The 22,452-nt window shown below is 40.7% G+C and overlaps 2 protein-coding genes across 7 annotated transcripts in view; one reads left to right on the plus strand and one right to left on the minus strand.

Moving 5' to 3' along the window:
• Positions 1-9,701, plus strand: part of LOC126198882 (very-long-chain (3R)-3-hydroxyacyl-CoA dehydratase) — a 184,152-nt gene extending 174,451 nt beyond the window's left edge. For 3 of the 4 annotated variants that reach the window (XM_049935487.1, XM_049935488.1, XM_049935489.1), the window contains exon 11: positions 9,434-9,700. In XM_049935487.1, the coding sequence (XP_049791444.1) occupies positions 9,434-9,516 (83 nt within the window). In that variant the 3' untranslated portion in view covers positions 9,517-9,700. Of the gene's footprint in view, positions 1-9,433 lie in introns of all 4 variants that reach the window. The other variant, XM_049935490.1, reaches the window with a different exon arrangement.
• A 10,054-nt stretch (positions 9,702-19,755) lies between these two features.
• LOC126199345 (uncharacterized) overlaps positions 19,756-22,452 on the minus strand; it is a 150,826-nt gene continuing 148,129 nt past the window's right edge. For all 3 annotated transcript variants that reach the window (XM_049936206.1, XM_049936204.1, XM_049936205.1), the window contains one exon: positions 19,756-22,040. In XM_049936206.1, coding sequence (XP_049792163.1) covers positions 21,785-22,040 — 256 coding nt within the window. In that variant the 3' untranslated portion in view covers positions 19,756-21,784. The remainder of the gene's footprint in view (positions 22,041-22,452) is intronic.

The raw sequence follows: 22,452 nt of genomic DNA on the forward strand, positions 1-22,452 counted from the left end.
TCGGAATACTGGTTCACAATAGTGTTCCTTATGCAAATCTTTCCACAACAGTCAGTGTCCCCAAAATATCCCTTACAACATGTTACTGTAACTAGGATGCTTAATGTCACTATTACATATGTAGTGATTGAATAATATGTAACATATGTGGAGTATTTCAAACCATCCTCCTGTATGTTGGCCATTTGCTAGACCTCGTCCAGTTGTTTGCCTGTGATTTTTAAATTGTCTAATTGTGTTACTAATGTTGTAAAGGTAAATCTAACTTTAACACTGACCTGTTTTTTCTTTTCTTCATTGACAACACAATTAAATTCTAAATTTATTTCTGGTGTGGTATTCTTTTTTTGTTATGTTATTGTGGATCACTATCTGTTTGTATGAATACTCTTGTTCCGCACCCTTTGCATTTGTTATAAAAGCTTATTTTACCTACGACTTTTGGACTCGCCTATCAGCAACAATTCTTTTTCTGGCTATATGAACACATACTACCCTTTCATTTCCAGTATCTCTTTAGTGGAAGTACTCTATACAAGTTAAAATTGTTGTTATCTATCAGTGGGATGTTGATACATATACTAATACACTACCAGAAATGAAAACATCAGAGTCAATTATTCTTAACCTGAGGATTCAGCTAAAGGAACAAGAAACTTTACATTTTTTAGCTCACCATGTATTAAACTTAAATATTTTACAATTTGGACAGAGTTGTGCATTCATAATGGCGTTGATCATCTGCTTGAATTCTTCCTCGATTGGGGCAAATACTGCTGACTACTGTAATGTTATTGTTACAAAGAAAACTACTAGTGTGTCTCTGCAACTTTGTACCACTGATTTACCTTATCTTTCTGCCTTTTGAAATCTTTGTTATGGAATCCAGGTAACAAATATCCAAGGAATGGTGTATATCTCTACTTGTAGTTCGTTATCATTCATAGTAAAACCATGAAGAAGTTGGAAACTGTGTCACTTTAAAGTCATTTGGTGCATATTCTGACACAGATTTGTTATGTTGCTATCACTATGAGGAGCTGAACAATTTTCCGCTCGAGTGCCATAGCAGAAATTTAAAAGAATTGTTTCAGTGTGTTTGCTTGTACCTTTGTTTCTTTTAATCTTTATGACGATGTTCAAAGTGTCAACCTTTACTACTTCATATAGCTCTCGCCATGGTGAATCTAGTTTTCCAGATTAACCACGTCTTACCAATTCATCATGGTGTAACAATTTATCCTCTACCTTGAATTCTTTTACATTTTGTTTCCTATCACACTGTTCCTTGCTAGCTTTCTTATGTTTTGCTGTTGATTCTCTTGCTATTCTGTGGACCTGAATTCTCACTTGTATCCTATTACATACGATTCATAATCTTAACTTACCTGCATTGATTCCTGTAGCTGTATTCCCGGTATATTTAATCTCTATAATTTTCATTACGATAGGGTCCGCAGCTGTTATTAATTTTTCGAATAATTGCTTGAAGCCTTCAGCTGCCATTCTCTTTATTTCCTGTACAATTGTAAAATTTACTGGCACCCTGCCTTTTCTCCAGGCGTGCCAGGTCCCTAAGTAACAATCCTTAGCATAATGACTCTGGCACTTACGCCTGAAGCACGCTATGTCTTTTACTCTTATGCATGGGATGCCACAATTGCCTGGTAGGTTGCATTGTGGACATCTCCATTCCTGTAAACCTCCATCGGTTTCTCTCTGCTTTGGTGTGACCCTGTTTGTCACATCTGTAACAAAAGTTAGTGAACTCTTCTCTGCGCTCTGGCTTATTCTTTCGAGCCCTTTACCATCTCCCTTCTGCGGTTAAACTTTACCCTTGGGGCCAGCCCCTGCTCTTTCATTGATAATATCGCAGCACTTTGCTCTTGCAGTGATAACTTCATGCTGCTGCCAAATCGATTTCATCTCTGCGACTTCACACTATTGTTTGAATTCTATCATTACTTAGGCCCTGAACGAAACAAGCTCTTGTCAATGAATCTACCATCTCTGACACCTTCACATTCTCCCAACTTGTAATCCGACTTATGGCCCACAAGATCGGCTCACCTTGTCCTTGTGTTGCCTGAAATATTTTGCATGCATAGTAGCCTACAATGCATTTACTCGCATAATTCTCCTCTTGAACACACTTTACTTCTTCCAATGTACCCGTTCCTTCATGGACTTGCAGTCTTGACGTGGCCTCACCGATTGTCTTAGCTTTTACAAATTTCAGTAACATTTCATGTTCCTCTGGCTTAACCAGTTCGAAGGCTGCATCCACATTCTCGATTAACTCCCTAAGGTCTCATTCGTTCCCTTGGAACACTTTTGAAATGATACACAAAACTGACATTCTACCACTACCAGAGGACGAAGAAGCTTCATTAGTTCAGGACATTTTACCAATTTTAACACTGTTAGCACTCTAAAGATACAAATATAATTTTGGTGCTTGCATGCTGCCCATGTGTCAGCCACTGTCCTAACCCCATCGCTCGCTTCGGCTGCAGCTGCTGCTGTTATTAACAATGTAATTCAGACTTGGCTTTGCTCTTGGACATAACAATTATTAGCTATCAGACTAAGTTCTTTGTCAGACATAGACCAATGGTCAGACCTTAGTACCCAGAAACAACAGTGGTGGTGGTGGTGGTGGTGGTGGTGGTGAGTGAGAGAGAACATAGTCCAGTGGCTAATAATAGTTAAGTGTCCCCCCCCCCCCCCCCCCCCCGAAATGTGCTACTTTAACACTTAGAGAGAGAGAGAGACACACACACACACACACACACACACACACACACACACACACACACACACACACACAGAGAGAGAGAGAGAGAGAGAGAGAGAGAGAGAGAGAGAGAGAGATTGATTCTCCTTACTGAAATACACAGGATGTTTGCGGAATAAACAGCATGGTCTCCTATACAGTTATTGCAAAGGGGTGATGGAGGAGTGGTTCTTTGCTGTCTTCCTCATGTGCAACTCTGTCGTAAGTTACACATTTGTATGGATGACACATTTCACTGGAACATTGACAACAGTAGCAACATGTTGATGTTTTGGATTCAGTATCTAGGGTCTTAACTCATGACCTCATGGCCCACCTTGCTCTTCAATGAGAGCTCCGCATGATTGATTGTAAGAAACCAGATAAGGGTAGGCACTATTTATTTTGTTATCTGCCTCCTTCACAACTGCATGGACTAGTTTTACCCCTTGATCAGAAAGATAACATTGGATGCCCTCTCAGTCACACCATGGGAGTAATATCAACATGTGAGTAATTTAATGTGTGATGTACCTCTACACACGATTAGGATATCCATGAAAGACTGTAGCATTCAACAGTTTTTGGACCTGAAAGGCAAGAATATGACTTCACTGGATCAGCAATGGTGATCATTCCTTTCGGAATGGCAAACAAACTTAATGTAACAAAACGCTGACTTCCTTCTATCTCTAACATTACTAGCGTGGAGAATTTGTTGGACAGAGGTTGAGTTTACAGGTTCGAACCACCATGACTGCCAGTGTCTCCAGTGGTACTCACCTGCATATCTTCTAAGGGTTCCCCTCACAAGGATACTAACCAGTCACGCCTAATGGCAAGGGTAAAGACAGAAAATTGGGCATGGGGAAGGAGGAGCAATGCCAGTACTAGCTGGCCACCCGACAGGTGCACTTTCTCACAAGATGTGAGCCGTAGGGGGAGGTGGTGGCAATAGTAGGAAGACAAAAGTGGCAAATTGATCACACTTCTAGTACTTTCAAAAAATAATCTCACAGCGTTTATTGTACTATACTAAAAGTGCAGTTATGGGTAATTTGACAAAAATATGACATTTCTTAGCAATGACAAACACTATCAGAGCCGCTCAGTGCAGGCCAGCAATGGCTCCACAGCATGTCAGCCTGATGAAAAGTCACTATTTGCTTTCTTCAATATAGAGGGCCACAATTTGTGCAGAGTTGTTCTCTCCCAAATTCAAATACATATGAAGTGATTGTGTACATACAACAGTGGTTGGAGCAAAGAAATGCTGTAGAAAGAGGAAACTCTTGTGCGATAAAACCAGCCTGCCTTTTATGACTGTTTCTATTTCTATGAAATGATTGCTATTCACCACTTAGAGGAGGCACTGAGTTGGAGAAAGCCACTATGAAGGGAAAAAAAGCTAAACATTTAATATTTCAGACAAAACGTTCTCCTTCCAAAAGCTTAGATGTTTAGCAGTCTTTCTCGTTGTGACTGACTGTGACTCGAACACTCTTCAGCAGTCTCTCCTTTTCATTTTGATGTTATTCTGTACTGAACTTTCCATTGCTTGATTTAATTTCAGTGTTAAGTTACGGTTATTTTGCTTATCAGGAAACATAGGGTTCACTAGGTATGGCAGAAGAGAAACATAGTTTTTCGTATATATATGCAACTGCTTCAAGAGACTTCATGCAAGAAATTGAATATGCCAGGGAGCAGTGAGATCATAATTGTTTGTGCACACCACTGTGATTATTGTTTAATCACTAAATTCTGTTTCTTCAATTGACTGTCAATTACACTTCCTTGTTGGCAAATTGCCTGTTGGCTTATGTCTCGGGTTCTTTGACTGAAGTTTGCTGATGTTTCACCTGCTTGATTGAGGTGTGTGCCAACATACAAGAGGATTTTCCGGGGTCATTACCACTGCAGTTCTCTTGCTAGCTGCAACAGTCAATCGCTGCAGGGTGGGAATCCAGAATCTGTTCATTTTGAGGCTTTCTTCTTCTTTCTTGTTGAAGCTATTGTCATGTTTGTGTGTTCATATAGCTTCCACGAACAGTTGGGTGTGATAGCTCTTTTCTACAGCAAGAACTTCTGTGTCGGGGAATTTTACTATGTGGTCAGTCTCACAGCATGTGCTCTGTCATGGCTGATTTCTGCACCTGCACCAACCAGCAGTGGCACTTATGTTTGGTGATCCTGGTGTTGATTGATCATCCAGTCATTCCAACATAGACTTTTCCACATATGCACGATATTCCCGATATTGCAAGTGGACCCTGATGTATCACTCCGCTGAGTGTTTGAGTCTGTGACACTTCTTATGTTACTTGGAGAGTGCCCATTGCTCCCAGAACACTTTCTAGGTGTTACATCTTGTGTCTGAGGTGCTGCAGCTCACATATACATGTTGCTTGCATTAAGATAGTATTAATCATGCCTCTTTTTCTGGCTCAACTGGTGGTTTGACAATTTCTGCAAGTATCAGTCCGTGTCTCGGTTTTTAATACATTTGTGTCCCAGGTTTTCACCAGCCCTCATGACCAGCGTATCTAGAAGTGTAGCCATTGGTCCTTTTCTACCTCCATGGTAAATTTGATGTAGGCATGGAAATTGTTCCGGTGTCTTAGGAAGTCATCAAGCTGTTCCTCACCATGGCTCCACAAAACGAAGGTATTATTGCTGCATCTGTACCACACCTTATGTTTACAAGGTGCCTTGTCTGACACCTGTGTTTCGAAATGTTCCATGAACAAGTTGGCCACCACTGAGCTAAGTGGACTACCCATGGCAATCCTTTCCAGTTGATTGTAGATGTTTCCATTCCACATGAAGTAGCTTGCGGTGAGACACTCATGAAAGAGCTTGGTGATGTCTTGCTGGAAAATGGAACTGATATATTCCAGAGAATCATTGAGTGGCACTTTGGTAAACAAAGGAACAACAACAACAAAGCTAACCAGGATGTCATTTGTTTCAAGTTTTAGCTTCTTCAGCTTCTCAGTTTCTCAGTGAAATGTCCCAACTCCTTTATGCATGTGGCATGATCAATTTGCTTATAACACAAACAAAATATGTGAGCCACAGCACCTCAGACGTGAGATGCAACACCTATAAAGTGTTCGCAGGAGCAGTGGGTACATAAGAAGTGTCAAAGAGCCAAACACTCGGTGAAGTGCAACATCAGAAAAAGAAATGCTGCACAGAGTTTTTCTGCCATACATTCCCAGAGTGACAGGCAGAATCAGCCATATATTGTCCAGATACAATGTAAAGACTATTTATAAACCAACAAGATCAAAGAGTAGTTAAAATTGGCAAAGGCAGTAAAGGACCCACTTGCAACATCGGAAAAATCCCACATACCCTGCACATGTGCGAAAGTCTATGTTGGGATGAGTGGACAGCCAGTCAACACCAGGATCACCAAACATAAGTGCCATTGCTGTGAGAGACCGACTACATAGCAAAATTCGCTGACACAGAAGTTCTTACTGTAGAAGAGAACTCTCACACCCACACGTTCAGGGAAGCTATATAAATACGTAAACTTGACAATAGCTTCAAAAAGAAAGAAAGGAGGGGGGGGGGGGGGGGGGAAGGAGGAAAGCTTTGAGGTGAACAGATCACGGATTCCCATGCTGCAGCGAATGACTGTTGCAGCTAGCAAGGAGAGAACTGCAATGGTAGTGACCATGGAAAAGCCCTTGGCGCAACAGGTAAATATAATATGTGGTTGCAAGCTGAACTCAAGTTCACCCACCAGCAATAGAGGGTGAAGCTTTGACAATCCCAGTCGTTCATGCTGGGGAAACATATGTTGGACAAATAATTCAAGACAGAAGCCACCAGACAATTTGTCAACAAGTAGCCACAAAACCCGTAACAAATTGGTACAGTTTTTGTTGCCACTTTATAGTTGAAGGACACAGAAAACCTTGCAAGTCTTGATCTTGTTCGTTTAAATACTCTGTCAAGAACACGTTTTCTTTGAATAGGGATTATTATACATACTATTTGTATGAATTCAACAAATGGTTTTGCTGTAACTGTAATGAGCCCAGGATGTTCGTAATACAGCGTTCTCATTGGTCTCAAGGAAACAACTGTCTTTATGGGGGGGGGGGGGGGGTTAAGATTTCTTTATTTCTACTACCATATATGGGCTTACTTGCTGTCAGGGGTAATGGTTGGAGATTATGTGCAGAAAGTCTACCAAAGCATCCTGTATTTGTTGACATATTCCAGATGTGTGTTTCCCTTGACCATGTGATGGAATTGACTTTTTGCGACCACCCTGGTATATTGTGGTATCGGTTATGGTCCCAGGTATCTGATCATGCAATCAGTCATGCTGCTTGGCCTTCATTTACTGCAGTCTAGTGGTTAGTGTAAAAGATTATTATGCTGGAGGTGATAGGTTCCAATAATTTTAGATGTTTAGCAAAATTACATTCATCATTATTTTATTGATTTACTTGATTCAAATGCTATTTCTTCTCTTTCCATCATCTTATATTTTCGTCCATGTTGTTGCAGTCGTTGTGTCTGATCCTCATTTTGCTTGACTTTTCTTTTATTTTTAATCCCTTGTTTTCTTTCAATCTTATTCTGCATTATTAAAACTATAATCATTCTAAAATTACCCTTGGGAATTTGAGTCTACGTTTAACCACTCCAATGGGCTCAAGATCATTGATCGATTTAGTTACTCAGCTCTTTTTTTGTTTCTCGTTTGTGTTTTCCTCTTGCATTTGCGGCTTTTAAAATGTGCGACAATACAAATTTATCAGCCAGCAAAAGCGATGATGAAAGATTGGAGGAATTTGATAATGAAAGAATGTTAAAATGAAACATAGAATGCTTAATAGAAAGTGATTAAATTCATTAGTGCAAATGATGTGTTAACACTAGAAGCAGCGAAATGGTTCAGAAAAGAAATAGTATTGATAATGGGCAATTGCAGTCCAAAATTTGTTATTAATACCATCAGATGAGTTGTAATTATGCATCACCATATACCAGTCTCAGAAGTTTCTGGGATCAAGTTAGTTTTCATGCGAAAGAGAAATTTGGCGAAAACTACATATTCTTGTACAGCACAATATACTGTGACATTCTGTAATGAGTTGCTGCCGTACATGTTCTCATGTATGCAGGAAGTTGGAAACAAATTTGGATTGAGGGCTGCTAAAGAAATTGAATGTTAGGAATTGGAACACAGAAATATGGTTGCACCTGCTCAAAGTAAGAAAAATCAGTGAAAGACCTGTACTGACAGTATTTGCAGTCTGTAATGAAACTGTACATCAAAGAACATGATTTTTTGTTACTTACTGATTCATGGAGTAGTCACATGGGCAACAAAATATGTGAGGTACGTGCCAGACAAGCTATGTACGGTGAAAATTATTCCTCAGCAACTGTGCTTCAAAGAGACATATCTAAAGTTCCTTGGCATGATGTAACTGTAAATATGAAAGTTTTTACCAGAACCTGTGATGAGGGCATTGCTGATCATGTGAAGACAAAACTGACAGGAAGATGCAATGAACTGGATTTTTACCTATTGTTTTTTGATGACCAAGTTTTGAAAATGATTGTCACCAAGATTATTTTTTTTTTAAACCTACTCAAGAAATAAATCTCTGCAAAGTATGCATGGATAAAAATACAAGAAGGGTTTTACTAAATGGATTAAAGTCTGGCCATTTTAAAAATAAAACTGGGTTAAGACAAGGAGATGCTTGTTGACTATAGTTAAAGGAAAGGTCAAGAAAAATGACATATTATGCATGCAGAGTAACACAAATGTTGTCATAGGCAAATGGAAGGGCAAGAGAGATGTCATGTCTCTGACCACAAAAGATGTTCCAGAAGTGCTAGCAACCATCTCAAGAAAAGGAGCAACCACAATTTTAGAATATAATTGTATAAAATCCTTCATAGACATGTTGTATCAGATACTATCGTATGTCTCTTCTTTACAAAGCAAAGTGAACTGGTACTGCAAGATTGCATTTGAGCTGCTTACAAATACAGCAATTGTCAATGCTCATGCTACCTAAAAGCAAGTAATTCAAAAATGTACACTTAACTGAATTTCAAGAGAAAGTTGCACTGATAAACATTGGAAACCGAAAGATGCACCAAGAGCAACAGGTGCACAACTTGTAAGGATTGACCAAATGGAAAGGTCATGTGCTTGGACTGTTCACACATATAAGGTAAAGCAAACAACCTATTAATCAATTCAAATATGTTGTTAAATCCACTGTGAATTTGTAAACCAACCTGTTGAGTTTCTTCCAAAAAATAAATGTCATTCTTCTGAAAGGGTTCTTAATTTGTTATTAAAGGTTGTGCATAATTCCATAACACGTGCCCTAGCAGATATTATATTGAAGAAATTAACTTCACAGGCCATGTGGCTAACAGTTATAACACACAGAAAATGGCTTTGGTCTGGTATATAACCTTGGGTAATTCAGATCCTGTAACGAAAGTGTTAAATAATAATTGAATATAATATACTTTCTTTGATGCAGAAGAAAAGGTTGCTTTTATTTAGCTTTGTGTTAATTACTAGAATTTCATAATATAACTTTTCTATGTTTCTGTGTGTATATACAAAAACAGTGCTAACTTTCTTTTATGTCATAGGGCTGTACACAGTCATGTCTCACATGTATCGGGCTCGATTGCGGAAGCTCGGGCCAAAAAAGTGGAGATCAAAACTACAGTGAATACGAAGTATCAAACACGAGAACGGTGATGGTGGCAAACGGTTGTGTGAAAGTTGGAAGGGATACTGTGGTGGTGTAATATTGGACCTGTGATCATTTTCAGTGCTAGTCATTTTGTACATCAAACTATTGTAAGCAACCAATGATTAAAAATAAAACTGCCATTTCACATTGTAGAAATTACACAAGTGTAACTTCCCTTAATTCATAAATTTCTCAATTTGTTGTATAAGGCAGCTAACAGGTAAGTATCACATTCATTGAACTAGCTGGAAAGGCACACTGAGTATAGAGTGCTGTTGACAACAGGATACCAGATTACATGCAACTGCAGAATGGACAGTAGTGGGAATGTAAATTAGTCTTGTCCCTTTCTGAGTAACTACAAGGTCTATTCAGAAAGTAGGAAACATTTTGGAATAAAAAAAAACTAAGTAAAAGAAATACATCTGAAAGAGCAACTGAGATACTACTTTCCTACCTAGTCACCAAACACATTGAGGCACTTATCCTAGCGGTGGACAAGCTTTGAAAGACCTTCGTCATAAAATTCTGCCGCCTCAGTTTTCAGCCACTTAGTCACGCCCGACTGGAGTTCCGTGTCGTCATCAAAGCACTGCGTTGCAAGCCAGTTCTTGGAGAAACAAGTGGAAGTCGCTTGGTGCAAGATTGGGGCTGTAGGGCAGGTGAGGGAAAATTTCCCATTTGAATGGATTAAGGAGTTCCTTAGTGTGGTCGGACATTGTCACGCAAAAGCAAAATTTTGAACTGCTCTTTTAAGGCTGTGCAAAGTTTGACAGAATTTATGGTTGCTCCACATTCAAGAAAATCAATAAGAAGTACACCTTGCCTATCCTAAAACAATGTCGCCATCAATTTCCTTGCTGACAAGGTTTGCAAACATTTTCTTGGTATTTGGTGGAACCTTGTGTGCCCCCACTTCATAGACTGTAATTTTGTCTCGTAATTGATGTGTTTCACCCAAGTCTCATTGCCGGTTACAATTCGATCCAGTAATGAATCACCATGTTTGTGATAGGCCTCCAGAAATGTCAACATTGCCCCCATTCGCTGTTCCTTATGGTGCTCTTTAAACATTTTGGGCACCCATTGAACACAAATTTTTTTGGTAGCCTAGCTTTTGAGTGACAATTTCAAACAAAAAAAGTACATGAAACTTGGGGAAAAGATTGCAAAAGTTCCGTTATTGTGGAGCAACGGTTTTCACGAATTGTTTTGTAGTTCCCCCAGAATTTTACAAAAGTCTGAAGACACTTGTGTTCCAGCCGCTTTGAACACGCGTTATTTTGTAGTGGGTTGTAGCATAAATAGATACACACTGCCACAGAACGTTATTTGTGCAGGCTAACCGAGACAGAAGAGCAAAATCGGGCCAACAAGTGACGCGCTTGGTTGCAGAAAAGAGAAAAGAAAAACTTCCGGCCCAGAATTCCGTGGACGAATTTCATGCACGAAAAACATTGGTGATTGTTGTATGTTGTGGAGAGAAAACGGAAGGAAAAAAATGATTATTAATAGTGACTTGGTCTCGAGCAGACTGACATATATATTAGTCTTGTATCGTTGAGAAAAAATGTTATTAAATTTGGTTGAATACAGTCATGTGTGAATGCCCTAAGAAAATGTGGGCTTACTGTTTAATGTGGCAGTGAAATGGTGTATTGAATTTTGAATATAGAATATGTTAACAGCAACTGAATTTTGAGAGAGTCTTTATTTGGAATAGATAATAGGATTTTGGAATAGTAGATGAATTTTCACCTTCTTCAAAATATAGACTCTTCGGAGAAGAGTTTGATGCAAGCAGAAGATGCCAGAGCTGCGGGGAAGCTGAGCCTGTATCCGGCATTCAAGTAAGTTCACACTGATAGTCCACGAGTGCGGCTCTAAGTTTTAGAGAAGATACAATGGGGCACTGCAGTTTCATCAACTGTAGCGACAAGATTGTCTGTCACAATGCTCGGGCGTCCACTTTTTTCTTCGTCATGAACGTTGGTTCACCCATTTTTAAACTGAATGCACCATTTCTGGACAGAACATTCACTCATTACGTTGTTTCCGTACTCTTCGCACAGTAAATTTCTATGGGTTTTAAGTTTTTTGCCAAGAAAAACAGTATCACAGACTGCACCTCACAACTGGCAGGATTTTTGATTGCAGCGCACATTTCAAATTCGATTATTGAAAAAACCAGATGCGCAGAGATGTCCCCGCTGTCACAGATGGATGCTGACTGAGCTGCTGAGCATGCACATACCAAAATATATGCGATCAGTGCGCGCCTAGTGGCATCAGGCGGAAACGTTCCCTACTTTCTGAATAGTCCTCATACCTTTCATATTCAGCTAAGGATGCTGAGAAGAACCACAGAAAGTCTACATGTTTATGGTTTCATCTCTGGGCATTAAGGTGTTACTTAAACATTTTCATCATTCCATAACTATTTCTGGTTTTTTAAGCCATTATCTAGTGTATAGTTGTATGAAAAAAACACAAAAGTGTGAATGCACTAGCAGAAAGATAACTAGAAAATGGTGCTACGCTATCAAAATGGCAGCACATTAATACCGTGTGCCTTTGTTCATTTTTGTTTAACCACCACAAAAAAAGGAACTAATAAAAATAAACAAGAACATAATTATGAACCCCTTAACATAATAATTTTTCTATCTCCATCTACACTTATACTCCGCAAGCCACCCAACGGTGTGTGGTGGAGGGCACTTTACGTGCCAGTCATTACCTCCCTTTCCTGTTCCAGTCGCGTATGGTTCGTGGGAAAAACTGTCGGAAAGCCTCCGTGCACGCTCGAATCTCTCTAATTTTACACTCGTGACCTCCTCTGGAGGTATAAGTAGGGGGGAAGCAATATATTCGATACCTCATCCAGAAACACGCCCTCTCGAAACTTGGACAGCAAGCTACACCGCGATACAGAGCGCCTCTCTTGCAGAGTCTGCCACATGAGTTTGCTAAGCATCTCCGTAACACTATCACGCTTACCAAATAACCCTGTGACGAAACGCGCCGCTCTTCCTTGGATCTTCTCTATCTCCTCCGTCAACCCGACCTGGTACCAATCCGTCACTGAGGTACCGATCCGACACTGATTAGCAATACTCAAGTATAGGTCGAACAAGTGTTTTGTAAGCCACCTCCTTTGTTGATGGACTACATTTTCTAAGAACTCTCCCAATGAATCTCAACCTGGCACCCACCTTACCAACAATTAATTTTATATGATCATTCCACTTCAAATCGTTCGGTACGCATACTCCCAGATATTTTACAGAAGTAACTGCTACCAGTGTTTGTTCCGCTATCATATAATCATACAATAAAGGATCCTTCTTTCTATCCATTCGCAATACATTACATTTGTCTATGTTAATGGTCAGTTGCCACTCCCTGCACCAAGTGCCTATCCGCTGCAGATCTTCCTGCATTTCGCTGCAACGTCTCTGTATACTACAACATCATCCGCGAAAAGCCGCATGGAACTTCTGACACTATCTACTAGGTCATTTATATATATTGTGAAAAGCAATGGTCCCATAACACTCCCCTGTGGCACGCCAGAGGCTGCTTTAACATCTGTGGATGTCTCTCCATTGAGAACAATATGCTGTGTTCTGTTTGCTAAAAACTGTTCAATCCAGCCACACAGCTGGCCTGATATTCCGTAGGCTCTTACTTTGTTTATCAGGCGACAGTGCGGAACTGTATCGAACATCTTCCGGAAGTCAAGGAAAATGGCATCTACCTGGGAGCCTGTATCTAATATTTTCTGGGTCTCATGAACAAATAAAGTGAGTTGGGTATCACATGATCGCTGTTTCCGGAAAAAATTTGCAAATTATGTTCCAAAAATAATTTGTTTTTACTAATGAAAAAATCCTATCACGAATGACATTACATACACCGAAGTGCAAAGAAAATTATATAGACATATGTATTCAAATACAAAGATATGTAAACACGCAGAATACAGCGCTGCAGTCGACAACACCTATGTAAGACAAGTGTCTGGCACAGTTGTTAGATCTGTTAATGCTACTACAATGGTGGGTTATCAAGATTTGAGTGAATTTGAATGTGGTGTTATAGTCGCTGCATCTCCGAGGTAGCGATGAAGTGGGGATTTTCCCATACAACCTTTTTACGAGAGTACCGTGAATATCAGGAATCCAGTGAAACATCAAGTCTCTGACATCGCTGCGGCCAAAAAAAGATCCTGCAAGAACGGGACCAACGACAACTGAAGAGTATCGTTCAATGTGATAAAAGTGCGCCGGCCGGGGTGGCCGAGCGGTTCTAAGTGCTACAGTCTGCAACCGCGTGAGAGTGCTCAGAGCCATTTGAACCATTTGATAAAAGTGCAACCCTTCCACAAATTGCTGCAGATTTCAGTGCTGGGCCATCAACAAGTTTCAGTGTGTGAAGCAATCAACGAAACATCATCGATATGGGCTTTCAGAGTCAAAGGCCCACTCTCGTGCCATTGATGACTGCACATCACAAAGCTTTACACCTCGCCTGGGCCCATCAACACCAACTGTTGATGACTGGAAACATGTTGCCTAGACCAATAAGTTTCATTTCAAATTGCAGTGAGAGGATGGATGTGTATGGGTATGGAGACAACCTCATGAATCCATGGACCCTGCATGTCAACAGGGGACTATTCAAGATGTTGGAGGTCCCGTAATGGTTTGGGCCTGTGCCGTTCGAGTGATATGGGAACCCTGATACATCTAGATACAAGCCTGACAGGTGACAAGTTTGTAAGCATCTTGTCTGATCACGTGCATCCATTCACGTCCATTATGCATTCTGACAGATTTGGACAATTTCAACAGTACAATGCGGCACCTCATACGTTCAGAATTGCTACAAAGTGGCTCCAGGAACACTCTTCCGATTTTAAACACTTCCATTGGCCACCAAACTCCCCAGACATGAACATTATTGAGTATTATCTGAGATGCCTCGCAATGTGCTGTTCAGAAGAGATCTCCAACACCCTCATACTCTTCATGATTGTTGGACAGCCCTGCAAGATTCATGGTGTCAGTTCCCTCCAGCACTGCTTCAGGCATTAGAAGAGTCCATGCCATGTCCTGTTGCGGCCCTTCTGCATGCTCATGGGGGCCCCTACACGATATTAGGCAGGTGGACAAGTTTCTTTGGCTCTTCAGTGTATAGACACACCTTTTAAAGCTCAGAATAATTAGTTACAAAGTTTTCATGATCACCAATAATAAAATTAGTATATTCTTGCACTGGACTTTGACTAATATATCTAGAAACTTCAAGTCGTCTTCTTTTTTTTAGTTTCTGTGTAACTACGATGTCTAACCACAAATTCCACAACAGTTACATATGAACATAAATCTTGGAGGAAATGGCTGGAGCACACAGAATGTATTTACCCCATACCACTGGCATCAATTGTCACTCAACTGACAAACTGTCATAACTTTTAATGTCTAATGAAGTAACATCACATTCTCCTTCACTCTCTGAGCTGTTAAATTCAGTGTCAAACTCAGGATCACTCCAGCCATCCTGTTTTTGAAAGCACTGCCTACACAACACAGGAGAGAGAGTCTGAAAGTGTGTGTTTTGTTGTCCAGTATCCAAAGATGCACACAGTAAAGACGATAGTTAATGGCAACAACATCAACCAAATTAAGACAGCCAGGCTACAAATGTAGGGCCACATGCTCTCTAGTGACCAAACATTGAACTATCTGTGCTGAAACAGACAGAAGTAAGAGTTTTATTTCTCCATAGGTCTGTCCTTAAGTTTCCCCGAGTATACTCGGGATTTTAAGTTTCTGTCAAAAAAATAAAAATGTGATGACTCAGGGTTTTATGTTAAGGGGTTAAAAAGGGATGGTATACCAAAGTGGGAAATTTAAAAATGTCAATATACTGTCAATATATATTAATCAGCCAAAACATTAAGACCAACTGCGTAATAGCTGGTATGTCCACCTTTGGCACAGATAATAGCAGCATCGCATCATGACTTGGAAGCAATGAGGCCTAGGTAGGTTGCTGGAGGGAGTTGGCACCACATCTGCACACACAAGTCATCTAATTCCCGTAAATTCCAGGGAGGGGACCGATGAGCTCTGACGCCACATTTAATCACATACCAGATGTGTTCGATTGGGCAGATTTGGCAAGTTGTGGGGCCAGCACAGCAGTTGTAACTCACCACTATGTTCCTCGAATCACTCCATCGCACTCCTGGCCTTGCGAGATGGTCGTTATCTTGTTGAAAAATGCCACTGCTGTCGGGAAACACAATTGTTCACAACGGGGTGTACGTGGTTTGCAACCAGTGCATGATACTCCTTGGTTGGCTTTGTGTCTTGCATGCGTTCCACAGGACCCTTGGATGCCTATGTGAATGTTCCCCAGAGCATGATGGAGCCACCGCCACCACCTTGTCTCTGTCACACAGTACAGGTGGCAAGGAGCTGTTCTCCTGGAAGAAAACAGATTTGCACCCTCCCACCAGTGTTATGAAGAAGGTATTGGGCTCCATCAGACCACGCAATGCTCTGCGCTGCACCAACGTCCAGTGCCTATGGTCATGTGCCCATTTCAGTCATAGCTGCCAATGTTGTGGTGTTACCAATGGCACATGCATGGTTCGCTCGCTGCCAAGGTCCATCGTGAGGAATGTTCAGTGCCCTGTGTGTTGACAAATGCTTGCATTCTGCCTAGCATTAAAGTCTGATGTTAGTTCCGCCAGTTCACTGCCTGTCCTGTTTTATCAATCTGCTCAGCCTATGACATCAGCCATCTGTAATGAGGAGTGGCTGCCCAACTCCATGATGCCTGGATGTGGTTTCGCCTTGGTTTCATCAAATGTTAATGACACTAACCACAGCACTCCTCAAACACCGGACAAGTCATGCAGTTTCCAAAATGCTCATGCCAGGCCTCCGGGCCATCAAAATCTGCCCTCAATCAAATTCAGATAGATCGTGTGCCTTCTTCATTCTACGCACTAATACTTCTTGCACCATGCATGTGTCCGGCTTTTAGACATTCCTCACCAGGTGACGCTGCTGTCACATACACAGGTTTATATCGATAGCAGGTTGATGGTCATAATGTTCTGGGTGATCAGTGTTCCTGTCAGTGCGGAAACTACAAATAGAATTTTGATTTGCCATAAGCAGAATACCAGTAAAATTATCTTGATACCTTCTGTCTGTCTGTAAGTGTACCTGACTGATTTTTACAATGATAAAATTTCAATTTCTTCTAGAACATGAATTTTTATATGCTGTTTTTCATGTGTGCATATGTCGTGTCTGCTAAAAAATAAATTATAGTGCTAAAATAATGGTGGAAGTATTATGCACATTTTATAAGAGAGAGTGAAGAAATTACTGTCCCACAGACATGAACTAATACAAGGGCAGTTTGAAAAGTTCTCAGAATGGAATTAAAAAAAGCATTAACCTCAATGGACCTATTATAGTTTTCAATGTAGTCTCCCTGTAGACAATGTACTTGGTCCAGCAGTGTTCCAAACCCTTGATCCCATCACAAAAATTGGATTCCTCCAGGGCTGCAAAATACCTGTCAACTTTGGTTTTCAGTTCTTCATTTAAAGATAATCACCATCCACCAAGGAAAATTTTGAGCTTGAGGAAGAGATAGTAGTCTGATTAGCCACATCAGATCAAGAAGGTGGGTGTAGCAACAATTCCTATCCGAGTTTATGTACTTTTGCCATAGCGATGGAGTGCACTGTCTTGATGAGAGATGACTTCCTTTCTTGCCAAACCTGGCCTTTTTTCACATATATTTTACTGTAGTTGGTCCAGGAGGTTAGTGTAGTTCTGTCCCGTAACTGTTTGGCCAATGGCAGTAGAATCCTTTTCTCATCCCAGAAAATTGATGCCATGACCTTTCCAGCCAACCATATTGCTTTGCTTCTTTTATCTCTGTGGTATATTAGTGGACCCAAGTTTCATCTGTGGTCATAAACTGAATCAAAAACTGTTGCGGGTTGTTCTGAAAGTGGATCAAACATCGTTTGGACATTTCCATTATGAAATGTTTCTAATCCAGCATTAAGTTGTGGCATCCATCAAGCAGATAATTTTTTAATATCCAATTCCACTGTTAAAATGTGATATTCCCATTCAGATGACATCCTTACAGCTTCAGTAATTCCTCCCACTTTAAGTCAGAGATTCTCCATGACTATTTTATGCACTTTTGCAATAGTTTCTGGTTTAATGGCACATCTTTGTTGACAACTATGTGGCTCATCATTTACACTGTCCCTATCAAATTTAAAACTCATTTGTCCACTTGTCAACAGTTAAATATGCAGGAGCAGAGTCCCCCCAGTATGTTCTGAAAACTGGTATGAATTCCCTTCGCTTTCATACTTTTCTTTATGAAGTACTTAATTAGTGCTTAAATCTCGAATTTCCTGTCTTCACAAATCATCACATCGGAAAAACAACGACAACAAACAACAGTGATGTCTGCCCCACAGATCTGTATGCAGAGAACTGGCATGTCACATGATTATTCGTAAAGGATGACCTATTATTATGTGGGAATCTCATAGCACTAGTGCTGAAATGTGGTGAGGATTCTGCGAACTTTACAAACTATCCTCGTATTATAAAATTTCTGTGACACTATTCTACATTTACTGTTATATCAAGCCGAGTAACTTTTTATTTAAGAAGCCAGTAACCAAATCAGATTAGAGATTATCTATTTTTCCCGAATAAAGAAGGCAGATTGCATTATTTCCATACCACAGAACAACTACACATCCACTAAAGAATTTGGAGAATTATTTACGACAATACTGTCACCAACTAAGTTGTACTTTTTGAGATTCCTAGCTTTGTATTTCAAGAAACACAAAATGCTGTGAGAAACTGTTTAGGAGCAGGGAAAGAAAACTAGATTCAAGTTCTGATTTGTGTGTTCAAACTGACACTGCATTGAAATATAAAGAAGTTTTTTTATATCAAGGTTCACTACTGGGTTTGTGACTGCTCTTCATAAATTTACTTTGAACATGTTATAAATTAACAAAAAGCAAACAATGGGAGACACCACATTAAAATTTACTCCCGTAAGTAACTAAGTTAGAGATGTCTGCTGTTATGGAGGTAGTTCTCATGTCATAACATTGAATAGAATGTTTGGTATGTCACATGACTGGGACGTCTCTTCAAGTACTGACCATCGGTGTAACAGTTGAGTGCATGGTGAGCAAGAACTGTGACACCAGAGCATTTGATTGCAGCGAGATTTAAATGGTGAAAAAAATACTATCAGAGCACCATACCATCCATAACCACCAACCAGTAGTGTACCTCAGCTCACCACTTGTCCAGGCTATAGACATTAGCATGGACACAGGAACACTATCTGCCATTATACTAATCATGCATTACAAATGGTCACAATGACTGACAAATCACAGTACATATTTCGAAAACTGCAAGAGGCTATGCATAATATAGGTTATGTTTTTATGGCATGAAAATGGGTCCTGATCTCACTGCCATCATCAGTCACTAATGAACAGTACAGGCAGGAACCTTCCAGGCACTCTGGTGTTTCATGGAGTGTGTGGTATACCACTACTGGCTTTATGTGTTTTTTGAGTGTATTGTCCCAGATGTACAACACTAGTTTATATTATATTTTCTCTTGTCTTTACTCCCTTTATCTTTGTCTTTTGTTTTTCAGGCATTTTTCTTTTTTTATCTTTTAATGGCCATCTCTCGCACTAGATCATTCCTCAAAACTATACTTCTGTTTTCACTTTCATGCAATAACGTCTGTTGCGTTCTTATTTCAATACAAATTAATGTGCTTCAGCTATTCTTATTCACCCTTTGTCAGGAGTTATGGTGTCATCTGTAAGTTGGCAAAATAGGGTAAGAGAATTGAATAACCTACTGAGAACTTATATTTCAAAAAACAATTTTGATTAGAACACTTACATCGTAAGTTAAATGAAACAATGGTATGAACTGGATACTGGATAGCTGTTACTCATAATAGAAGTGGTGGCGAGTGGCAGACAGGTACATTGCAAAGACTGCTAAACACACACACACAGAGGGGGGGGGGGGGGGAGAGGGCGAGGGGGGGAGAGAGGGGGTGGGGGAGAGAGGGAGAGGGGGAGGGAGGGGAGATGGGGGAGAGGGGGAGGGGGGGGAGAGAGAGAGAGAGACTCATCTCCTGGCACTAAGGCTTGACAATGACTATGACTGTGTATGTCCTGAGTAATGATCTCAGCTGGGGTGAGTAGTGAGGCCACAGAAGAGGTGCAGACCAGGGAGGGATAGCAAGATAGAAGTGGAGGGAGATGCTAGTGCTGCCTGTGGGAGTATGTCAGGCTGTGGCAGGGACAGAACAGTGTGGTGGTGGGTAAAATATCAAAAGGCAAAGGGGGCAGGAGAGAAGAAGAAATTATTATGTAGTGTGCTGGCAGGATGGAAGGCGTGTGCAGTGCTGGTGTGAGCAGGGAAGGAGACAGAAGCAGATCGCACACAGGGATTGGCAGAGGTTGAGGGCAGGTGGTTACAGTAACAATGGATATGTCACAGGGAGAATTCCCACAATCACAATTCAGATAGGCTGGTGGTGAAGAAAAGAATCCAGATGGCACAAGCTGTGAATCAGTCATTGAAGTCAAGCATGCCCAGCAACTAGATGATCCAGCTGTCTCTTGGCCACAGTTTGCTAGAGGTCATGCCAGCGTAGAGTGCTGCACACTGGTTGCAGCTAAGTTGGTGGATCACATGGCCCTGACTTTGGTGGGGTAGGAGGCCACTAATGACACGACTGGAGTAGGTGGTGGTGCGGTAGTGGGAGGATGTGTGTGACAGATCTTGAATCTAGGTTTATTGCAGGGGTATGAGCTTGGGATAGATGAGGATACTGTGCATGGATGAGCAGGAGAATACCAGTGAAGAAGCAATGGGAAGGATATTTCCCATTTCATTATGATGAAAGGTAGTCAGAACCTGGATGGAGAATGTGATTCAGTGGCTCCATTCCTGGGTTGTACAGAGTCACGAGATCGGTGCTCTTTGTGGCCACACAGTGGTTATGTGGGGGATGGTAAGTGACTGGGGAGACAGGGAATGGGAGATCTGTTTCTAGGCAGGGTAGGACATTTTCCATCTGTAAGGCCCTTAGTGAGAGCCTTGGCATTTTTGGAGAGGGACTGCTAGTCACTGCAGATGCAACGACCACAGGTGGTTAGGCTGTATGGAAGGGACTTCTTGTTGTGGGAATGGGTGGCAGCTGTCAAAGTGGCATTATTGTTGGTGGTTAGGAGGTCTGATGTGCACAGAGGCACTGATGTAGCCATCCTTCAAATTGAAGTCAACATGGAGGGTAGGTGAGGTAATGGGCTGAGGAGGGACCAAGTGAAGTGAATGGGGGAGAACGTGTTGAGATATAGAAGAGTGTGGATGTGGGGGTCCTCACCCATGGTGATTTCATCAATGAATCCAAACCAGGTGAGGGGAAAGGGGATTCTGGATAGCTAGTATGGATTACTCTAGATGGACCATGAATAAAATGGTGCCATGCAGATGCCTGCAGCATCAACAGTGATGAGCAGGGCACCGATAGGTAAAGGAACAGAAGGTAAGGAAAGTCAGTAGAGGACATGATTAGTGTCTTTTACACAGGAAGGTAGGTTACAGTCAAGAGGCTGACATGTGACAAAAGAATTTTGTCCAATAGCTGAAACTATGTGGCAGTATTTTAAATGTGCATGTCAGCCACTCAGTGCCTCCTTCATATGGTGAGTAGCAGTCAATCCATTTCAGATTGCTTTTACCTAAGTTAAACAGAATCTTTTAACATATATGTTTAACTAGCCCATCCTGTACAAATATTCATGTTGCGTTAGTGTAGGTTTTTACTCTGGCTAGTCTTTCTTTGTCTCCTTTAAACAAAGACATACTCTGAAACCACAGAACTTTTCTAAATGTTTACAACACATACACATTGCAATACAGCTATAATACAGATGAATTCTTCAGGATTTTTTTCCATAAATCACACTGAATTAATTCAAAAGATTCAATTGTTGGTAACTAATAATTACCAAATGTACCTTTTAATTTATTTCAAGTATTGTAAACATGGTCTCTCTCTCTCTCTCTCTCTCTCTCTCTCACACACACACACACACACACACACACACACACACTTAACTGTTTGACATTTGATTCAGTGTCCATGCCTGTTCTTTCAGCTTTCTCAACACATCAATATACTGATGAAGAATGGCATCATATTCTGTACCCTTTAGCATATTGTATTGGGTTGTTGTTGACTGTAGTTTCTGAAGTTCAGTTCTGAGTTCACTCAACTTCTCCTTCAAAAGAACTTCTAACAGTTCAAGAGCCTCTATTTGTTGTGGTTCTTCAGAATAAAACGCCAGCAAAATCCTGCATTCAAGAATTCTGCAAAGAAAAGAGAACGAGGAGCATAATACCACAGCACGCATCTGGTGTGATCACAATAAACTTATTTGTATTTAAGTTGAAATATGATTTTTATTCACAGATTGAGTAACTGACTTTCACGGTGCGTGGAAACTTCAACCTTAGAATAGGAGGAAAGAAGATAAAGTTGAGGTCATTGCAGGGAGGGTGGAGATTAGTGTTTAACATCCCATCGACAATGAGGTCACTAGAGACAGAGCACAAGCTCAGATTAGGGAAGGAAATCATCCACACCCTTTCAAAGGAACCATCCTGGCATTTGCCTGAAGGGATTTGATTGAATTTATATAATGCAATTAGTACAAATTACCACTCTGTGTAGAATTCACAAATTTTGAGAAAGGTTTTGTATAAATCTAACAATATCCGT

This window comes from Schistocerca nitens, chromosome 8 (assembly GCF_023898315.1).
Source record: "Schistocerca nitens isolate TAMUIC-IGC-003100 chromosome 8, iqSchNite1.1, whole genome shotgun sequence".
NCBI classification, from domain to species: domain Eukaryota; kingdom Metazoa; phylum Arthropoda; class Insecta; order Orthoptera; family Acrididae; genus Schistocerca; species Schistocerca nitens.